The sequence below is a fragment of the Cryptotermes secundus genome, unplaced genomic scaffold, assembly GCF_002891405.2.
Source record: "Cryptotermes secundus unplaced genomic scaffold, Csec_1.0 scaffold234, whole genome shotgun sequence".
Taxonomy (NCBI): domain Eukaryota; kingdom Metazoa; phylum Arthropoda; class Insecta; order Blattodea; family Kalotermitidae; genus Cryptotermes; species Cryptotermes secundus.
In genome coordinates, this window is record NW_019725843.1 from 2,815,575 (window position 1) to 2,836,950 (window position 21,376).

General features: G+C 41.8%; 2 protein-coding genes across 3 annotated transcripts in view; one reads left to right on the forward strand and one right to left on the reverse strand.

The window, feature by feature from the left end:
• LOC111863672 (ionotropic receptor 93a) overlaps positions 1-3,858 on the reverse strand; it is a 66,009-nt gene extending 62,151 nt beyond the window's left edge. Inside the window, exon 1 of one of the 2 annotated variants that reach the window (XM_023850191.1) lies at positions 3,799-3,858. The gene's annotated coding sequence lies outside the window, so the exon portion shown is untranslated. Of the gene's footprint in view, positions 1-2,173; positions 2,195-3,798 lie in introns of those variants that run through there. The other variant, XM_023850192.2, reaches the window with a different exon arrangement.
• LOC111863657 overlaps positions 1-17,491 on the forward strand; it is a 188,749-nt gene extending 171,258 nt beyond the window's left edge. Inside the window, exons 3-10 of the mRNA XM_023850154.1 lie at positions 3,698-3,977; positions 4,196-4,344; positions 7,028-7,207; positions 8,497-8,666; positions 12,625-12,977; positions 13,891-14,017; positions 14,364-14,548; positions 16,776-17,491. Of these exons, the coding sequence (XP_023705922.1) occupies positions 3,702-3,977; positions 4,196-4,344; positions 7,028-7,207; positions 8,497-8,666; positions 12,625-12,977; positions 13,891-14,017; positions 14,364-14,548; positions 16,776-16,988 (1,653 nt within the window). The 5' untranslated portion in view covers positions 3,698-3,701 and the 3' untranslated portion in view covers positions 16,989-17,491. The remainder of the gene's footprint in view (positions 1-3,697; positions 3,978-4,195; positions 4,345-7,027; positions 7,208-8,496; positions 8,667-12,624; positions 12,978-13,890; positions 14,018-14,363; positions 14,549-16,775) is intronic.
• Positions 17,492-21,376: the final 3,885 nt, after the last annotated feature.

Genomic DNA, 21,376 nt, shown 5'->3' on the forward strand with positions numbered 1-21,376 from the left:
GGACACGAGCAATTTATTGGCTTGGTGAGCCACTGATCAGACATTCGAACCTTCACATTACAGGGAAAGTTTGGCGCGCTTTCTCCAATCTAGTACTTTGTGTAGTCGTTAGATTATAAGCATAAATAGTTTTTTTAGACGCGTTCGCAAAAATTTCGAAAATCACCTGTTAGTTTCTTCACGTCTGTCTGTCCGCATGAAACAACTGGGCTCACATTGGATGCATTTTCGCGATAGTTTCAGTGTTTTTGTAAAATCTGTTCACAAAACTCAATTTAGGTTAGAATCGGACATAAATAGCGAACATGTTACACAAAGACACAAGTGCGTGTTTCGGGAATATCTCGCTCTGTCTCCTATTCCACTGAAGAGACCAAATGGGGGATGCCATGGAAGAGAAGCCATGATTATCCATTTCATTAACTTCACAGCAGATCTGTCTCTCTATGTTTCTACAGTCCTTGCGGACCTTGGCCGTCTTTTCAGTTTCTTAATCTAAACGTATATACAGTCGGCAGGACACCTTGTAATGGGGATCGGCCCATCGCAAGGCCGCTACCTATATACAGGACGACACAAACACAGAATAAACGCAGACAGACAATCATGTCTTGAGTGGGATTCGAACCCACGATCCCAGCGAGCGAGCGGGCAAAGACGGTTCATGCCTTAGACCTCCCTATCACTGTGATCGGCTCACAGCAGTTTATGTTCTAAAAATAAAGTCTGAAAATTCTCTGGTCCGTTTCCGCTGTGGTCACAAAATGCAGGATTTCAGAGGTCCCGTCTGTACAACTATTAACAGGAAATTTGAAATGTAAAACGGCGAAGCTACTTCTAATAGCATGACGTTCTCTCCTCTTGCTCCCACTTTGGAGCACAGGGCTGATTTCTCAGTTTCATGATCGTTTTTACAGACGGTAGGACTCCTTGGACGGGTGATCAGCTCGTCGCAAGGCCTACACCTAAACATAGGACAACACAAACACAGAATAAATACGTTCCTCGCTCGCAGATCATTGTACCCTGAAGATGAAAGCGATACATTCTCCGAAACGTCGGTTTACACAATATCTACACGGCGCCACATCCCAATCTTCAACATTTATTTAAGATGTTGAATGTGAAGCTGTCACAACGGGTACTACAGAAGAGTATGGTCTTCTGGGTTGTAACGATGTGTAATCTTGAGAGGGCTCAACATTTCGGAGGAATATATCGCCTCCATCTTCAGTGCCAAAGAACAAGCCAAGCAATTAAGCAGCAGAATCTGGCGGCAAGCCAACCTTAACTTCTCCGCCTACTTTTGTCACTCTTCTGCGAACGTGCAGTAGAATCCAGAAGAGCGTACTGTTTAATTAAGACTATAGGACAAATTGCAGTCCTAACTGGCCTGTACATTTCGAAAGTAATTCGAGTTTCCGGCATAAAAATTCTTTCCGAAGGAAACATAAATGGAGATACGCTTCATCCGCAGCAAATGTGATCATAAACAGGAAAAACGTATCCGTAATGAACATTAACGGTTTATAGTAACAGATAAAGGTAAGACGGTAAAGTTGTCCCTGTGCTTAACTAATTAAGCACTACGGTGTGAGGGCGTATACGGGGAGTGGATGTACAGACCCACATTTTCTTGACCTCAGCACTATTTGGAGGTAAGTGGTCAGCTTCACGCTCCGGTCGCTTTACTCCTGGGATAGAACCTCCGGTTCTCATTGTATAGGAGGTTGGGTGGACCCCAGAGCCAGTCGGGACGACTTGGAGAAGACAAAATTCTTGCCCCCACCGGGACTCGAACTCCGACCCCTCGGTCGTCCATCCCGGCTCCAGTGGTTTATAGCGAAACTTCAAAATAAATGACAGAACGTACTGATTCCTGATAAACTTTAACATAGCTACGTTTAATTCTCAACATGCACTCTTTTCAGTATGCCTTCACACCAATTTCACGTGTCTCTTTCTTTTTCCGAAGTCTTTCTCCCACAATTCTATGTAATGCAGACTGCGTCTGCGCAAATATGTCGTTGTCAAGGGCAACAGAATAATCTTTTGTAATAAACAACCGTTTCTGCTGGTATCTAATGTAAATTTTTAACTAACGCCATTTCATGTTACCTTAATACTGTTATAAAATTAGACAAGCGTCATTATAAAGCAGGTAGGTACTTACATGTTCTTATAAGTTTCAATTATACCTGTCTGTAGATATTACAATTTATTGATATATATGAGCCGCATTGTTCGCGCTGAATGTTGTGCTACATGCTAGCAATTCTACGAAATGTGCGCTGCTGCAAGGAGTGTGTAAGCTGTCTATCGATTAATGAGAAGTCCTTGAACCGATTTAACATGCGAAATTAGTCTACTCATTTATGCAGTTTGTTAATGAAACTGTCAGTATGGACACCACGTAGCGTTACGTGCTGAAAGTCGATGAATGATGAAGTGGAAGGGATTTGAAAAGAAGCATTCGTGGTCTAAAAGAGGTATTATCTTGGCATGTGCCTGAAGGGATTGAGGAAAATCATGGAAAATCTTAAGTCAAGACGATCGGTACGCCGGCTGAGATGCTTGAGACTAGACCAGCTTGTTCAGTAACAGCATCTGCCTAGTGTCGTGTGATCACCATTGAGCTCAGTAATTTTACGCGATTGTCAAACTGTTTCCCATGCGGCAATGAGTCTATTTGCAGAAGGTTTTCTTTATCTGTATGTGGTAATATGTATTACTGCCATAATTCTTCATAAAACATAAAAAATCATATTAACTTGCTTAACATAAAAATTAATCTTTCATTGTCGAGATATTTATTTCTAATTCCTCTAAGTATTATGTTGAGATATTCTTACCTAAATAAATTTAAAAATATGGCCTCCCTCTTTGGAGCATGAAATACCGGGCCCGCAGTCTGGTACATTATTATAAACGATTCATGTCTAAAGGAGTACTTAGTAAGGTACAGGTAAAGCTATCCCTGTAACAGGCCGTGGAGGCCTATAGGGTTGTGAGACGTCGAGGCTCCCACATTTTATAGTCAATCGGCTCAAAAATGGCGGTGAGGTTGTCAGGTTTATGCGCCGGCCACTCTTTACCCCCAGGAAGATTCCTGGTACTCATTTCTGCTAGAGGCTGAGTCGACCCCAGGGCCATAGTGCGACTGGAAGGATAAGGTAAATTGGAAAATCCAATGACCTCAACTGGAATCGATCCCGCGACCTTCCGGCTTTAGTATAGTGCCTCAACCAACTACACTATCACGTGCCCCGAAGTACACGTATGTTGTACACACACAAAAAAAAATTATACATACAAATTAAAAGAAAGCCATGGGTTAGGGCAATGATACAAAACTCGAATTTTAAGCTGGTTTCTTATAAAAGCTTTCAATATAAAATTACATGAAAATCATTTCAAAATCATCAATGACACTGCGTGACCAATGCAAGGAACACAGTCAAATATAACCACTCGAAATGATGTTTTATGCTTCCGCTTTCACATTGTAAAGAACGGCTAACCCCTTGGGATGATTAAGATTGTGGTATTCTGGGATAGGACGCGGTGTAGTTTGGTAGCCGTCGACCAAGATCTTCCTATTACACAGCGTCATATCCCGGAAGGCTATAGTCTTATTATTCATCGCCGTTGGAACCTCAGATCTCCTAATGTACAGCATTCTATGCTATCGTTTCAGGAAGATGAGTCCATACTGCCATGAAACGGGTCACACAGAAGCTTCCGGGGACACAGAGGAGGCTGCAGGTCTGGAAGCAGCTGCTCCTGATACAGACTCACCCCTGCCGTCTCCCAGTCCTTCCGTCACACCGACACCGTCCACTTCATCAGAGGAACTAGCTGAAGAGGCCGCAGCGCACTACAACGAGCAGTACCTGATGGTCATGAATCCCCCCGCAGCCCTACAGAATGGCGTCCCAGACTGCTTGCCCATTGATCACAACCTACCGCACTTGCTGGTATGTTCGTTTGCAACGTAAGGAGCTGGGCGGAGGGTTCACGTGTTCTAACTAGTGTGAAATGTTGGATATGACAAAGAAATCCGGTTTTATTATGTTAATTCAACAGGGGAAATTAGAAGTCCTCATAACAAGCTTCTTCATATTCAAGGAGCACTATCTGGAAAGAGACCTCGCCTTGTATACAGGCTAAGACTTTTGTTACGATGCTGTTGCAGAGACAAGTTTCGGGAAATGCTGACCTGGAGTCTGTCCGAGCCATTAAGCTGCGCATCATTTCCAGAGAGACGAGTCTCCAGAGGCTCGCTGTCTTTGTCCCTAACCTCAGAGAACTGAACCTCGAAGGCAGCTGCTTGGGATCACTCAGGTACCCAACAGAACATACTACTTCCGGGATAGTAAGAAGTTATGCTGAATGGCCGGGGTTTGATTCTAGGCAGGAGCAAGAATTTTTTCTCTACTCCACAGCCTCCAGATCGGCTTTGCGGCGTACCCATCCTCCTATCCAATGGATATAGGGAATTTTCCCCTGGTGTAAAGTGCCCGGAGCGTGAAGCTGACCACTTACCACTACTTAGTGCCGAGGCCAGTAATAGTGGAGCTGTAACTCCAATCTTCCATATATGTTCATGGCATGATACTCAATTAAGCACAGAGACAAATTTACCTTTTCGTTACATTTGCTAAGTTTGCATGAAACAAATCGAACCAGTGGATGTAGCAGCTGAGGACGGTCTGTATTTCCTCGGAAGTTCGCGCCGTTCATTCGATGACACATCAGTGATACCAGCGGCAGAAGTCTTCATGGCCTTGTTCTTAATTAATTGAGCACAGGGACAAATTTAACCTCTACGTTTACCGCTCCGCCAATATAATTCAGCTTGTCCATAAACAGGGCAAAATAAACGGAGGATTAAGCCACTGAATAATTTGTTGACCTCTTTCTTTAAGATGAATCATTTAGGCTTGGTAACTTGCCCAGGCATATTCTTGCCAAATAATTTATTGTAAGTTCTGAGGGAGCGCCTCTGTGGTCTTGTGGTCAGAGTTCCTGGCTACAGATCCAGAGGTCCCGGATTCGATACCCGGCGCTACCAGATTTCCCGAGAAGTAGTGGGCCTGGAACGGGGTCCACTCAGCCTCGTGAGGATAATTGAAAAGCTATTTCAATTAAATAGTGACACCGGTCTAGAAAAACGACATTAACGGCCGTGGGGGATCCGTTGCTCTGACGATACTCTCTATCCTCAAAAGTTGACACTGACTTCGCCGACAAGTGGCGGTCGCTCGGTCGGTATAGTTCGCTTGCGGACTATGGGTCACGGAGTTGTTTTTTTTTTTTTAAGTTCTGAGGTTCACACGGCGGTGGTTAAGAAGAGTTCTTTCTATTGAAATATAACGCCTTGTGGTCTGCTAGAGTCAACCGACTTTACGGATAAACATATCGCCTCATCTTCTTCAAGCCTTCTGCAAGCTAATTTCTTCCTCGGCTCACTCTTCAATGCGTTATATACCGACACATTCCAGGAGACAGAGAGAGATCTTGACGGGCCAGTCAGGACTCCAGTATCTAGTCCTACTCTATCATACAAGGTGATGTCTACAAAATAACGCCTTAGGTGTTGGCCTTATATCTGATCGCCTCCCTTTCACTGACGTAGTATGAGGACGTAAACGGATGGGCAGTAAAAAGAAAGAAAAGCTACCGATGTAAGAGGCCGTGGAGGCCCATAGGAATGTGAGAGGCCGAGTTTCCCACACTTTCTAGACAATGGGCTCACAGATGGCGGTAAAGTTGTGACCGGGGGCACGCGGTAGCGTAGTTGGTTGAGGCACTACGCATATAAGATATTGGTGGAAAAGCCAGAACGAAATAGGTCACTGGAAAGACCAAGACGTAGGTGGGCGGACAATATTAAAATGGATCTTAGAGACATAGGATGAAATGGTATGGATTGGATTGGTCTGGATGAGGATAGGGACCAGTGGAGAGCTCTTGTGAACACGGTAATGAACCTTCAGATTCCATAAAATTCTGGGAAGTTCTTCAGTAGCTGCACAAGTGGCAGCTTCCCAAGAAGCGCTCAGCTCCATGAACGAGAGAGAGAGGCCGTAAAGCCTTCGACAGACTGCTGAAATTTGATATGGGAAAATGTAGCTTATTTGCATTTTTATTTTAAGTTTGATAAACTACCAAGAACTCCTTTGGTAGTGACGTCTGCTACTTTGTGGTCTTATTTTGAACTGGGTTATAACCTAGTTTTATTTGAAACTTACTTATGAATATACGATTTATTTTTAAAGCTGGGTTCTAATTTGAAAGCGTAAAAGACGTTGACTGGATGTATTTTTAAACAGCTTGTGCCTAATGTTACGAATTTAAAATATATTGTGCTGGAACAGATTGTTAAAATGAAATAATATGTTTTAAAATATTCCTCTCAGATGGCCTAGTCAGGCAATCGTAAAGAGAATGCATTTCTTTGTCATGACATAAATACGATAATGATATCTACATAAAAGAACTGTGGTTTGCGGTTGCTGAAGTAGTAAGAACATACAACATGTGAAAATAAGCAAAATTTCACATCTCTTCCAAATCCGTGTTCTTTTCTTCAGTAGATTCATTTTCTTTGTTAAATGAAGTACTGCAATTCTTTTGGAGCCCAGATAGCCAAGCAGGTATAGTGACGGGTTATGTGAACCTCTGAGGTGTGATTACCGGCAGGGCAAACATTTTTCTCCACTGCACAACGTCCAGACCGGCTCTGGGGCCCACCGAGCCCCGTATCCAGTGGGTACTGGAGATCGGCCTGCTGGGGAGTAAACTTGACTATTCATTTCCGCCCACTGTCGAGCACAAGAATGGTGGAGCTATACCTCCACTCCCCATATGTCTTCATGGCGTGGTAGCTAAGTAATTAAACACAGGGGCAAATTTACTTTACTGAATTATTACTTGCTAACAGAAAGAAAACATTTTTGCGCTTTGGATGTTTATCCTTTCTAGAAAAGACACTTTAATTCCATTACTGTTTTGCCTGTTCCAGAGACTTGGGCTATGGCCTCACATCTCTGAACGTACTTAAAGTGACGAAGTGTGGCTTGGACTCACTGGACGGTACATTCGGCCTCACAAGTCTCCGTGAGTTGCACGCCAGCAACAACATGGTGGCCGACGTCGGACCCTGTTCTTCACTCCCACACATCCGAATTATTGACCTCGGCAAGTAAGAGCTCTGAATTAAGATATGTCAGAAATGTTTTATTTTATTCACGGAGAACTTAAGAGCAGATTAGATTCGGGTAACGCTTGCTACTATTTATTTCAGATCTTTTCGCCTTCTCGTCTGCTGTCTCAAAAACGTAAAAATGAAAATATACAAGACTGATTTTGCCTGTAGTTTTGTGTGGGTATGAAACGTGGTCACGTGGTCTCTGACACTAAAAGAAGAACGTAGACTGAGTGTAGATGAGAATAAAGTGATCTCATAAGCCTAAAAAAAATAGGGCGATAGACAGAGACAGATGACAAGGTGATCCCATAAGTCTCTTTTTATTTTTTTATTTTTTTACGTACGTGTAAGTCGATCCGTCTATGGTCAGTACTTGTACCAAACAGAAAATATATGATAAGCAAAAGAAGAATGGCTTTATTAATTAAAATACTAAGATTACAGCATTCATGGATGTTGCATTCTGTAGTTTCGTACGCAGGCGCCAAGGTTTCGGAGAAATCCTGCTTTTGCATTTTCAGGTTTTATACTTCTTCTTACTCTTTTATCCCGATAATGGAGAAAGCGAAGGCCGCCTCTGTGGTCTAGTGGTCAGCGTTTCTGGCTACAAATCCAGAGGTCTGAGTTTGATTCCCGGCGCTACTAGATTTTTCGGAGAAGTAGTGGGTCTTGATCGGGGTCCACTCAGCCTTTTGATGATAATTTTGGAGATATTTCAAGGAAATAGCGGCTCCGGTCTAGAAAACCGAAATTAACGGTCGTGGGGATTCGTCGCGCTGACCACGCGACACCCTCTATCCGCAAAAGTTGGCACTAAACTTCGCCGACAAGCGACGGTCGCTCGGTCGGTATGGTTCGCTTGCGGACTGAAAGCACGGAGTGAAACCTTTAAAGAATCAGTTAGTTAGTTAGTTAGTTAGTTAGTTGTACTGGTCAAATGGGATTTGTGGTGGACAAAGTGGCGCTGGGGCAGGTTTTCTCCGAGTGCTTCGGTTTCCCCTGCCAATCTTCATTCCTCCAATTGCTCCACAATCACCCTCACCTATCATCTGGGGCTGGTACAATAGGATAGAAGTGGCCGCAACACAAGGGACCTAGTCCGACCTCACTAGCAATAAAAAATAGTTGTACAAAGCAAATATATCCTTATGTACCTGCTGGAGTATACACATTGTGTTCCTCCAAAGTCTATAGCACTTTGGACAAGTTTTTTGGAAATAAGTTCTAGTGCGATGTGAAAGAAAACGTTCGGTTTCTGTTGTTAGTATCTTGTTTGCACGTAGGAATGCTGTAGAAGATCTAAGCTTCTTGGAATTCCTCAACATATGTTCTCATCTAGAGGAGTTGACATTAGCGGAATGTCCTGCATCCTCGAAATCAGGATATCGGGCAACGATCCGCCACCTCCTGCCCAACCTTATCACCCTGGACGGAATTCCTGTTACTGAGGACGGTAAGTTTATGGCACTGGTAGAATCCTAGTAACATCCTCCGATTTTATAAAACTTAAATCATGGAAGGAAAAGTTTAAATTTGAACACCGAACTACAGACTCTGTTTGTAACTGATGCCAGATAAAGCGATCAGGATAGAAGGAGGTAAAAGCCAAGATACATACAAACAGAACGCACCTACATATTGAGGTAGTAAACAGTACATCAGAACTAATAACCAAGAGGTTATCTAGCATAGAAAATTAACATACTGAAGCAGCCCCCAGGTCCATAATACATTCAACTAAACACATCATGAAAGGCTAAAAACAACGTGGATTCAATTGATTTACCACTCAAAGGAACCTTCAACTGCATATGAGAAATTAACTTCATATCTCCATAATTTTATAACATTGTTTTAGCATTTTTAGTATTTTTAATACCCTCAACATTTTAGTTATTTTACTCTTGTAATAAGTAGCTCCTTATCTTATATTCGTAATATAGAACACCTTTTAATTACCTCCACTAATATTTATAAATACAAATTCTTGTATACTCTAATATTTCTAAATTTTATATTTTAATTTTCATCATAACGCAAGGCACAATTTTCTACAACTTTTACAATTGTTATAATAGGGACGCGTTGCACCACAATATGGATCCATATTGAGATTTCAGTTAACTTTATTGTATTTATTATATACAGTGCCTGATGATGGTCCCATGGGGACCGAAATGTGTAGCGGTAAACAATAAATTTTATGTGATATTGATTTTAATTTTAATACCATCTTGTGTTGACGAATAAGTCACCTAACCACAGGGGTGAAGTTCCTTTCATTCTAGACCGAGCCATTAAATTCACTTTATTCCAATACGTTGTGCTCTCACACTCGCCCGCTATAGCCAACAATAGGACAGTCGATAAGATCTTAAGGTTGCTAGTTGTATGGAAATTAGATATTATCGCTGACAAATGCGTGAAACGGCGGCATGCGGGAGCGTGTAAATAGGACTGCGGTCTGATAAGCCATGGTTAGACTAGCGGCAAAGTCATACATCTTCATTTCATGGCCCACATAGATGTTACAGAAGGCTCTTTTCTTAGATATAGAAGGCGACCACACTTAGCTAGACACTGCAATAGGACATTACGTAATATGTATACTTTGATCAGATAAATAAGAGTACAGACAGTCCTAGCTTTACGAAGGTTCTCATGCAAACCTTTACAACCAAACGCATTGGGTTGCCTTTCATCTGAACGCGAATTCCGTTCCGAACAAAAGTGAACATGTGCGTACTGAAACAGGAACGAACCCAATTCGTCCAGTCACTTTGCCTTACCATCCACCATGTGTGCATCTCGTATAAAATTTCGATATTTCTTTAAATTTTGTGGTTTACTCTTGTATGTCATTAATAATGGCTGATAAGATGAAAACATCTTTAAAAGAATGTATTGATATTGTATAGCATAATAGAATTTCTAACAGCTATAAGAGACCGCCTCTTTGGTCTAATGGTCAGAGTTCCTGGCTACAGATCCAGAGGTCCGGGTTCGATTCCCGGTGCTACCAGATTTTCTGAGAAATAGTGGGTCTGAAACGAGGTCCACTCAGCCTCGTGAGGGTAATTGAGTTTCAAGAAAATAGCGGCTCGGGTCTAGAAAACCGAAATTAAAGGCCGTGGGGAAACATTGTGCTGACCACGCGACACCCTCTGTCCGCTAAAGTTGGCACTAACTTCGCCGACAAGCGGCGGTCGCTCGGTCGGTATAGTTTGCTTGCTGACTAAGACCATGGAGTTCATTTGTTTTTTTTTCTTTAATTTTAATAGCTATAAGATTTATAAAGGTAAAGTTATCCCTCTACTTAATTATGCTATTTAGCACTGTCATGAAGGCATATCGAGAGTGAAGGTATAGCTCACAGCCTTGACAATGAAGATCACTTTGTTCTGGGATGTTATTTTATGTTGTGCTGTGAAAATGAACGCAGTAGATCACTCCGAAACGTTGGTAATATTCTACCAGACTACACGGCTTTATATCCCACAATATAGCGTTATTCATAGCCTTCCTATTCATCACAATTTTTAAGAATGCCGATGCGTGAATACGCACCTGAACCCAAAGAGAACATTTCTTATCTACACCTAGTGACGAGGTTAAGCATACATGTTGCCCGTGCCCCTAAACCTTTTCATCGCGTGGTGATAGTCACATAGATGTCTTCACTTCCTGATGGTTGCTGTCGTCTGGGATATGACGTTATATATTCTGACAGTTATCAGAGTTATAGAGGAACCTCCTACCTCCATTTACGATGAAGAGGTTCTCCCAAAGTGTTCCTAATTTCTATACAAATTGCGTCACATCTGAGAACACAGTATTTTTCATACTCACCGCTGCAAAATGTCTCAAACAGGAAATCATTACCTCTTATTGTACATAAATGCAAACGTAGCAAAGTTAGAAGTTTTCGCGTTATTACCGAAAGTCTCTGCGGCCCACTTAGCCTTCTATGCAATGTGTTCTCAGAGGTCCTAATTTATCAAGGCCATGAGAACCAGTCGAGGTCAAGAATACACAAAGATTTGCATACAAATCCCATGCACTCCTTCAACACAGACACCAAAGCAACTTTCACCGTTATTTAAACCTGTTTCCTTCTGTGTCTTGTGTGTTACTATTGAAACAGTATTTGATTAGAAATCAGGTAAAAAAGTGAATACAAATTAGTTTTTTTTCAGTTGACAGTAGAATTTAGTGGCGTAGTAATTATTTACACAACTCTGCATAAACTATATAGAGGATATGATGCCAAAGTAGCTTCATATGTACCAGACACAACATGTAGAGTGCACCGAAAGTTAGTTAACCTTAAAAGTTCTCTGGTATTAACGGGAATGTTCAGGTTTAAACCTGCCAGTCTGTTTGTAGAACGGTATCACAGCGTTGTGAGTTGTCCACTGAACATAAGGATATCATTTTGAACAATTTCTATAAATTCAAAAAATATTGAAGAAATTTCTAACGTCTTTAGTGTTCATTTTATTAAGCAATTAACTGACTTTTGGGCCATCTTGCACATGACGATATAACTGGGCCAGAGACGAAGGAAAGATGCGTCACGTGGCCCTCCAGACCAATGAGATAAAGCTAACGATTTACACTTCACAAGTGAAACAAATGCATTGTCCCTCTTCCCCAATTCCTCTGCCTTGTTGTCTTCTTCATTTCATTCTTCCTCCTCCCCCTCCTTTCTTTATTTCTCCCCGCCAAGCTCACGTGACTTCTCAGACGTAGTTTTGAATTCTGAATTTAATACAAGAATGTAGATACGGTGGTGCTGGTGGCTCGGCCCCTCTTGCCTTCGAGAAGCCTAGGACTGATTTTGTTATTGTGTGTGTGTGTGTGTAATTAAGTGAAATGCGTGGAGGTGTGCGAGGTGTGCCCTTAACTTACTTACTTATGGAGCTGAGCACTTCTTGAGGAGAAGCCAAATCTGCAGCTACTCAAGAATTTCCCAGCATTTTATGGAACCCAAAGGTTCATTACCGTGTTCACATGAGCCCTCCACTGGTCCCTATCCCGATCCAGATCAATCCAATCCATCCCATCCCATCCTATCACTCTAAGATCCATTTCAATATTGCCCACCCACCTACACCTTGGTCTTCCCAGTGGTCTCTTTCCTTCTGGCTTTCCCACCAATATCCCATATGCATTCATTTTCTCCACCATTCGTGCTACATGCCATGCCCACCTCATTCTTCTCTACTTGATCATTCTAATTATACTCGGAGAAGAGAACAAGTTATGAAGCTCCACTGCTACGAAACTACTTACTCATGATGGACTTCTGCTAGTTATTTACGTAGCATGTTATTTATAATTCCTTCTGTTGAACACGCCTGTTAATTGTAAACTGTAAACTTTTACATTCTTTTTTTATTTATTGATAGGTGGGGAGCATAACTTCGAAAATAGTGATGATGAAGATGATGAAGATGATGAAAATGGCGCCACATTTCGTCCGTGTCAGGATTCCGTGAGACTAATCTCTCATGGAGGTCCTGACACTTCCCAGCATCATGGTACGAGCCGTGGACAAGATGGCGGCTCGGGGGGCAGCGGCTACCAAAGCCCGAACCAAAACGAACGTGATCATGGTAACGAAGAGGGAGCCCTCGATAGCTCGAACACGAGTAATGAGGTGGATTCCCCTAATTACTCGAGTTCGGGTCACCAAACCCATATAGATGTTTGCCCTGCACAAAGCGCTGGTTCTGACAGCACAGGGCTCCAGCTTAGGCAGGTCAGTGAGCTCCGCACTCCATGGATGTTTTCCTCGTGAACAAAATAAAATACAACTATCAAACAGAAAATTAAGTAACAAAATAATTAACCAGTTTATTAATATCTTGAGATCTACCGTAAACCTCATTCTCATTGATTAAGCCTCCTCTATTGTAATAATATTGATTAATATTATTATAGGAGTTTTGTCTAGGTAAAATTTACTTTTAAAAGGTATGGTTAAGTAAAGTAAAGCTATCCCGGTAACAGGCCGTGGAGGCACATAGGGTTGTGAGATGTTGAGGTTCCCACATTTTCTAGACAATCTACTCATAGATGGCGTTAAGGTTGTCAGCCCTACGCGTCGGCAGCCCTTTACCCCCAGGAATATTCCAAGAATATTCCTGGTAATTTCTGATAGAGGCTGAGTCGACCCAAGGGCCGTAGTGTGGCTGGAAGGATTAGGTAAATTGAAAAATTGTTACTCCATTTTAAGTTGTATTTTGTATTTATATAGTTTATTTCGCCGATCACAGTGGCCACACGGTCTAAGGAATGAACTGTCTTCGCCTGCTCCAACAATGGGATCGTGAGTTCGAATCCCACTTGAGGCACGGATGTCTATGTGCGCTAGTTCTGTGTTTGTTCTGTCCTGTGTGTGCAGGTTGCGCCCTTGGGACGGACTGATACCCCGTCCAAGGAGTTCTACCGGCTGTGTATAGGCTCAAGAAACTGAAAAATCGGCCAAGGCCCAACACACGACTGTAGAGCCATAGATAGATAGATATAGTTTATTTAAGTGCAAACGATATTATTGTCCAACACTGTCACCGAATACAGAATTCTGAACCTGCTGTGAACCTCAGAAAAAACATCAATTTCATAGATTGGAAATGTGTTCTGATGTAGACTTCGTATGTTGTTGCGATCAGAAAATGACTCGGCGAGCTGATTTTAAGAAGCGACCGACTACTGCTGCTGGTATCACCGATGCTTCATCGAAAGAAAGGCACGGACTGCTAAGGAAATACAGACCGTCCTCAGCTGCTACATCCACAGGTTCGATTTTGTTTCATGCAAACTTAGTAAATATAAGGAAAAGGCAAATTTGTCTCTGTGCTTAATTGAGTATTATGCCATGAAGACATATGGGGGATTGGAGGTATAGCTCCATAATTCTCGACCTCGGCACTAGATGGAAGTGAGTGGCCAGCTTCACTCCCCGGCCGCTTTATCCCCAGAGAGAGAACCCTTTGTACCTACTGGATAGGAAGCTGGATTTGCCCCACAGACAGTCTGGCCTCTGTGGAGTACAGAAAGTCTCTTCCTTCTGCCGGGAACTGAACCCGGCCGTTGCGTCGCACTGGATGTCACATAGTAATAAGAACGCATGTCCTGTGGCCAGGGGACGACGATTTCTGTCGGATCCGTGAGGCGTATCCAAGCTGCGACCCCCCAAGTACGCTCACCTCAGGGCTGGCTGTCTGTGGCAACCTGACGGTCGCTCTGAGGGGTCGGCGGAGGCGTCGCGACGCCTGGACTGGAACAGACATTCCGCCTGTTCTGGAACTCAGGGAAAAAATATCAGAGGCAAGTATGAAATTTGAGAAAGAGATTCCTGTTGCCTTTTATCAGTGTAAAGTCTTGTTAAGGAAAGAGTGTATTTGAGAATGAAGTGGCCACGACAATATTTGAATGTGTGAGAGAGAGCGAATAGCTAGAGGATGAACAAATTCGCGCACAGACAAGAGCATTAAAAGTAAGAAATGGAATATTAGTCGGGAAACCTGTTGCAAAATGACTAACAACTCAGAAACCTAACCAAATATCAGTGGATAATATTAAACACAAAATTGCCATCAAGCATAAGAACTTTTTAGCCTATTTTCTTAAACGAGGCATATAACCTCACTTTACTCTCTGTGTGCATGTGTAGCCCCCTCATCCAATTTTTTTGTTTTATATACAGTTCGTGTGCTATCGGGGGAGAGAAAGCAATTAGTTCTTCCCAGAACTTCTTGTTTAGTTTTTACATGATCTTACAGACCAACAGACTTCGACCTCAACTGACCATCTTCAGAGACAACCAGTACTACAGCAAAGGTTTTATAAAGCTGAGAGCGCCAGAGCTATGAGCCTGCGATGTTGCGGAATATCAACTTCAACTAGACAGCCTTACACCACTTTCTCACCATTTTGTTCTTGTCATATGAGAGCACTGAGTAAAATTCATTATTTTCTGTCTCTCGCCTGAAATACCTGAATTACCCCTCAACTCTAAGTCTCTATTTTGTCTGTGCAAAGTCTGATGAATGAATATCTGGTCTTATACTTTTAAAAACGTATTTAAATGTCACTAAAACAAAATAACGTTCACATAAATTGTGTGTTAAATTGTGAAGCTGCAAGACAAAGTGCCTGTACAGCATCTGGCTTCGGGCTGAACGGCCGGGGTTCAACTCCTGGGGCCCACCCAGCTTCCTGTCCAGTTGGTACATAGTGTTCTTTCCCCGGGGGCCAGGAGGCATGGCATGAAGCTAGCCACTCACCTCCATATAGTGCCTAGGTTAAGAATGGTGGGGCTATACATCCACTATCCCATACGTTTTCCTGGCCTGGTGCTTAATTAAACGCAAGGAAAACTTTACGTATATATATATATATATTCGGAGTTAACGAAATATAAATAATAAGTTCTGGTAAGGATTAATAAACCAATTTCCGTTCACTGCAATTTCTGTAATTCATATGACAAGCAGAAAATAAAGTAATTTGTATGCGTGATGAAGCTGGTATTACCGAAGTAACGCTGAGACGCTGTTGAAAGTGCTTCATGATTTTCATACCAAGTTCCTTGACGATCGGTTCAGGCATTCGAGTCAACAATTTGAGGAGCTTCGGTGTTGGTATTACTGAGGCCTCTGTGGACTAGTGGTCAGAGTTCCTGGCTAAAGATCCAGAGGTCCTAGATCCGATTCTCGGCGCTACCAGATTTTATGAGAAGTACTGGGTCTGGAACGGGGTCCACTCAGCCTCGTGAGGATAACTGATTAGCTATTTTAAGGAAGTAGCGGCTCCGGTCTATAAAACCGAGATTAACGGCCGTGGGGATCCGTTGCGCTGACCACGCGACACGCTGTATACGCTAAAACTGGCACTAACTTCGCCGAGAAGCGGGGGTCGCAAGGTCGGTATAGTTCGCTTGTGGACTACAGGCGACGGAGTTTGTTTTTCTTGTTTTGTTTGTTTGAGGGAAGGGATTCAGTATGCCGTTGAAGTGGCTTCAAGTGGCATGATACACATATGACGTTTTATGACAATCGATTCTGGCATTACCGCAACAATTTGAGAGGCTTCAATATTGGTATTACTGACGGGAGAAATTTATGAATTNTTAATTTCGCTGAGATGGTCTCTGGTGGTATGTTATGCGTAAAAAAAATTCGTAAAGATCGGTTCAGGCTTTCAAAAGTTTTATAAGGGGGATATACATATAGACACACAGATAGCAAGGTGATATCATAATCCTGTTTTAATTTTTTTAATAAGGAAAGTAGGCTGAAATTCTGAGTTCACTACGTTGTACAATTTAACAACTCTTGTGGGTAAAAATAAAATTAGTCTGGAAACTTTCTTTGAATTTATTCAAGCAGTTTTGGATTTGAAATATGTAAACAGACGTGCCCCTTATTTTGTGTTTACCCATTGTCCGATATATGTTTCCAGTCGCTTTTGTCATAGAAATCGTAAAGAGCATTTCAATTGTGTTTCTGTTATATATCCATTAATTTAAGTTCTTATTTGTTTCTCTCGGTAGATGCCACTGGGACACATATTGTACAGAAAGCATGTGCAAACTGATGAATCAAAGGCCACAAGCATAAAAAAGGAAGAGAACAAGATTTGTGCAGATGTGAAAAGGTTCCAGTCCAAAGCACCGCCTTGTTGCCCCCAATTATTCACACGTCATGACACGTCATATGACGCAGACATCAGTTCAAATCTTGAACTGTCACCACAAACGGAGTGAATAAGTGATCTCTCCGTCCTGCCCATAAGTAATGAGAAATGCAAAATGTAGTTTAAATATATATATGTCAACTCCTGTACTAATAGTGTAAAGTTGCCCATGAAACTGTACGTTAAATCAGAATGTTGATATTTTAAGTTAGGGACTTAAGTAGTCGTCAGATTGGTGACTATCTCTAGCAGCGTCCATGTTTAAGCAGTAGTCTGTAGCCTCTACCAGGCACAGGCTAATGCTTTACTCTTTCAGGAATGGATCTGTTTTCCAGGCAAAAGAAAAATATGCTTGCTAACTAACTGGAATATTTTATTTCCACAAGTTTTAATTCTGAGAAGTTATGTTGCTTCTGTTCATATTAATGATTATCCCAGTCTTCTTTGTATGTATGTGTAGTATATTTCAATAGTTCAGGAATTATTACATGCTATCGTGACGCATAGACCCATTGCTAGGCAACGTCTGCAACACACACACGGTCAGCAATAGAGAGGCTGTATTTTCTGCTGTGGTCTGTGCCGAGTAGTTGTAGGGGACAACAGAAGAGGTGTTTTCTATGTGGTCCGCGCCATGCCCAGTGCTGAGCAGCGGGCCACTTGACATGCATTCTGAAAAGTGACGCGTTTTCTGTTCTGTGTGTTCCGTCCCGCGAATATACTCGTACAGTATAAGGGAGCCAGTACGAACGATAGACAGAGTCAAGGGAATGGGAATACAACGGCGTACAACGGAGCACAACAGAATGAGAATTGAGTTGTCGGTAGGAGATTGCCACGGGAAGATAGCAGTTAAAGAAGACTTTACAAGTCAGCCTGTGAAAATTTAGTGTGTGATTAGAAGATTTATTCACAATGAGACTGTTTTAATTCCGTTACCAGGATATGACTATTATGACTACTGAAGACTTAGAATCCTAGTGCGTGTCTAACGGTGAACTGAAAATTGTGTAAATCAGCGATATTGCTGTATTGATTGTTAAATACGAGATGATTGTATAAGGTGTTAAAAAAATTATTCATCAATCCAAACGCCGCTTATAATCACTAATACACGTGACAATATTATGTGAATCACTCAACTTTAATATAATTCTGCATAAAGTAAAATTTGTTTGAGAGAAACAATTTCTTAATTTCAAAATTCCTGTCTTCTGATGTGTGACCCCGTGTAGTCTGGCAACCACAACTGGCTCCATCATGAAGACAACACGCCCGCCTACACGTCCCTGAAAACCACACAGTTTGTGACTAACAACAACATGGTTATCATTCCCCATCCTCCCTACTCGCCCGACTTAGTCCCCTAGGATTCCGCTTTGTTTCTAAAATTGAGAATGAAATTGAAGGGACGACGTTTTAAAACAGTGTCTGACATCCAAAGGGAACCGCAAGCGGCACTCGACAGCATCAAGGAAAATGGCTTCCACGGTGCTTTCGAAGCGTGGAAAAAAGAAGGATAGGATCTTTATACGTACGTTCCCAAAAAGACTATTTTGAAGGAAATGGCAGCCAAAAGTCAGTAAGTTAAGCCAGCATTTCTTTTTTTTACCCAGTCCGGGAACTTTCCGATAGCACCTCGTACACCTGATTCAGTGACACATATTGTTTTGCCTGGAGAAAGCGGCACATGATAAAGATAATGTTCAGCAGCATTGTTTTAAGTTTCTATTTCCTTACAAGTTAATACACTACTTCCTCCAGCGAATTCCTTATCTCATTAACGATGTTTGAGTTCTCATATCCATGCCTATCTCTCTCCAATGTTGTCTACTCTTCACGTAATTTTGCTTGAATTCCTCGTCTATCCCATACATAGGCATCCTTTAATAATTTGAAACCTAAAATTCATATAAATATTTAAACTTCAATTACCAAGGCACAGAAAACTTCGCATCATTACACAGACCAATCGGTTAATGCTATTTAAAGAAATAATCACTCTTTATACTACAAACAAACATAGTCCGTGAGCAAAATATAAAGTATTTTAATATGAAAGTTTTGTAGAGCCTATATATGGTAACGACTTTGTACCAAAGTGTTAATAAAGACAGGAAATGACAAATGTTGAAGCCTATAAGGGTTATGCCGCTTTTGGAATAAAGGGGTTTTATTTAAATATCGGTACTGAAGCTGTTTCGTTCCAGACATTGACCTCGCGCAAATATTATCACCGTTGCGTGACTTGCCAGTGCGGAAGGTGAATGGACTTAAGGCCACATGGAGGAGGCGGCAGTAGGTAATGAGGCAAAAGAAGTGAATGGACAAGCTCACAAAGCAGAAAGCAGTAGGCCTACATTTCAGCGATGGGAACGTGCGTTTGATACGGTGATTCTTGAAGAGCGCAAACTCTGCTGAAATTTCAAAGGACAACTCTAAAAAGATTTTCATCAACAATAAATAACTTCAATTTACTGACTATATGGACATTATCCATCGTCTGGACTATGCTTCCAGCTTCAATCCAGTCTCCGAAAAGTACTTTTAAATAAAAATAAACGGGTCTCTGGATAATTTCCAAAAAGTCAATCATTTTATTAACATGACATCGTCACGAACTTTTAGATCTTAACAAACAAATTTCATTACAACAATTCGAAGTAAAAGTGAAGCAATGTTTTATAATTTACTAGTAAAAATCCCGTTGAAATTTCAACCAAATGTTTCGTAATAAATGTTCATCACTAATAAATAAACTACGTTATAGCGAAAGAGGCTGGTCACTGTAGCCGAGCGGTGTAAGACATGTACTGTGCTCGCTCGGAAGCCGGGATCGTGGGTTCGAATCCCACACGAGGCATGGATGTTTAGTGTGTGTATGCGTTTATTTTGTGTTCATGTTGTCCTATGTTTAGGTAGAGGTCTTGCGACGAGCTGATCACCCGTCTAAGGGGGACTGCCATCTGTAAAAATGACCATGAAACTGACAAATCAGCCCTATGCTCCAAAGTGGGAGCAAGAGGAGAAAAGAAAAACAGCGAAGGAGATTAAAGCTGAACCAGTGTTGTATAATATACTGCCACAAAACTCGTTGAAATTTCAGCGAAACTGCCCACAAAAATAACCTCAATAAATCGAGAAACATTGCGGAAAAATGGCTGGGTTTGTTTATATATAGTGTATTTAACAACTCTCTCGTTGATCCAGATTACTCAGAGTCGAATGATAGTGGATAATAAATTGGAAGTCATGCGGAAATAAGTGGCTGTACTGACTGTTTGCCTGGAGGGACTACCAGGATTGTCTGGATACCGGCAAGGATTCGAACCGAGCTCCTCTCGAACATAAATGGGAATCAATTTCCTCGGTAGCTACACTTGTACTGAAGCACTGGACTCTACAGAATAAGAACGTGCACTAGGTCGGCACTTCTAACATTCACTTACAACAAAATACATGAAACTTCCTCATTCACCGAGAGGGTAGGTCAGTCTGTATAGAAACTGTGCTACGACCTGTGACCAGGATTCGATTCCCGGCAAGGTAAAGAGATTTCTGTCCCTTCCATAGAGTGCAGACCGGCTCTAGGACCCATACATCCTCCTATCCAATGGATACCTCAAGCTCCTTCCTCGGATGTAAAGAGGCAGGGGAGTGAAATTAACCATTCACTTTCCGTCTAGTGCCGAGGTTAACAACGATGGAGCTATACCTCCACTCTCCCAACATATCTTCATGGCGTGGTGCCCATTTAATTAAGCACAGGGAGATTATTAACTTTTACCTCCGAGCCAAATTTGTAAGGACATTTCCCGCCCAACAATAGTCTCTAACGCCTCTGGTAGATGGGGGAAGCATCTAGATACCGCTGAGCCAGTAGAGGCCGAACTCGCTGGCTGAGTCTGGACTGATGGCACGCACCAGAACCGGTAGGATATAGAGACTGGTAGAATATCACAGGGGGACGTACAATAGATCAAACTGGTCGCGGTGCATGGGGAAACCCACCCCCTCTAATAATAATACTAATAATAATAATTAACTTTTACTGAATACTTAAACAAGCGAAAATATCTATATCAGGAAATATAAATTACTTCGCAGCGATGCATTATTTATCAGCAACGCAAGGGAACTACAGCCATTTCATTTGCTTTCCTGCTGCTCTGTTCTGAAACACAGCAGAGTTTCATATTTACTAAATAACAAATAAATTTACATTTAAAAAAATCTTATTCAACAGATGTATAATAACCGATCAGTACATACATATAGCCAAAGGCTATTTAAGCATTATGCATTCGTTTTCCGTAAAGAGCACATAAGAATTAACATTACGTATACCGTATTTACGCATGTATAGGCCGCACATTTTTTGCCAAAAATTCAAGAGGAAAACTGGGGTGCGGCTTATATTCGAAATATTCGAAATCACACTTCATTTAAAAAAAATTA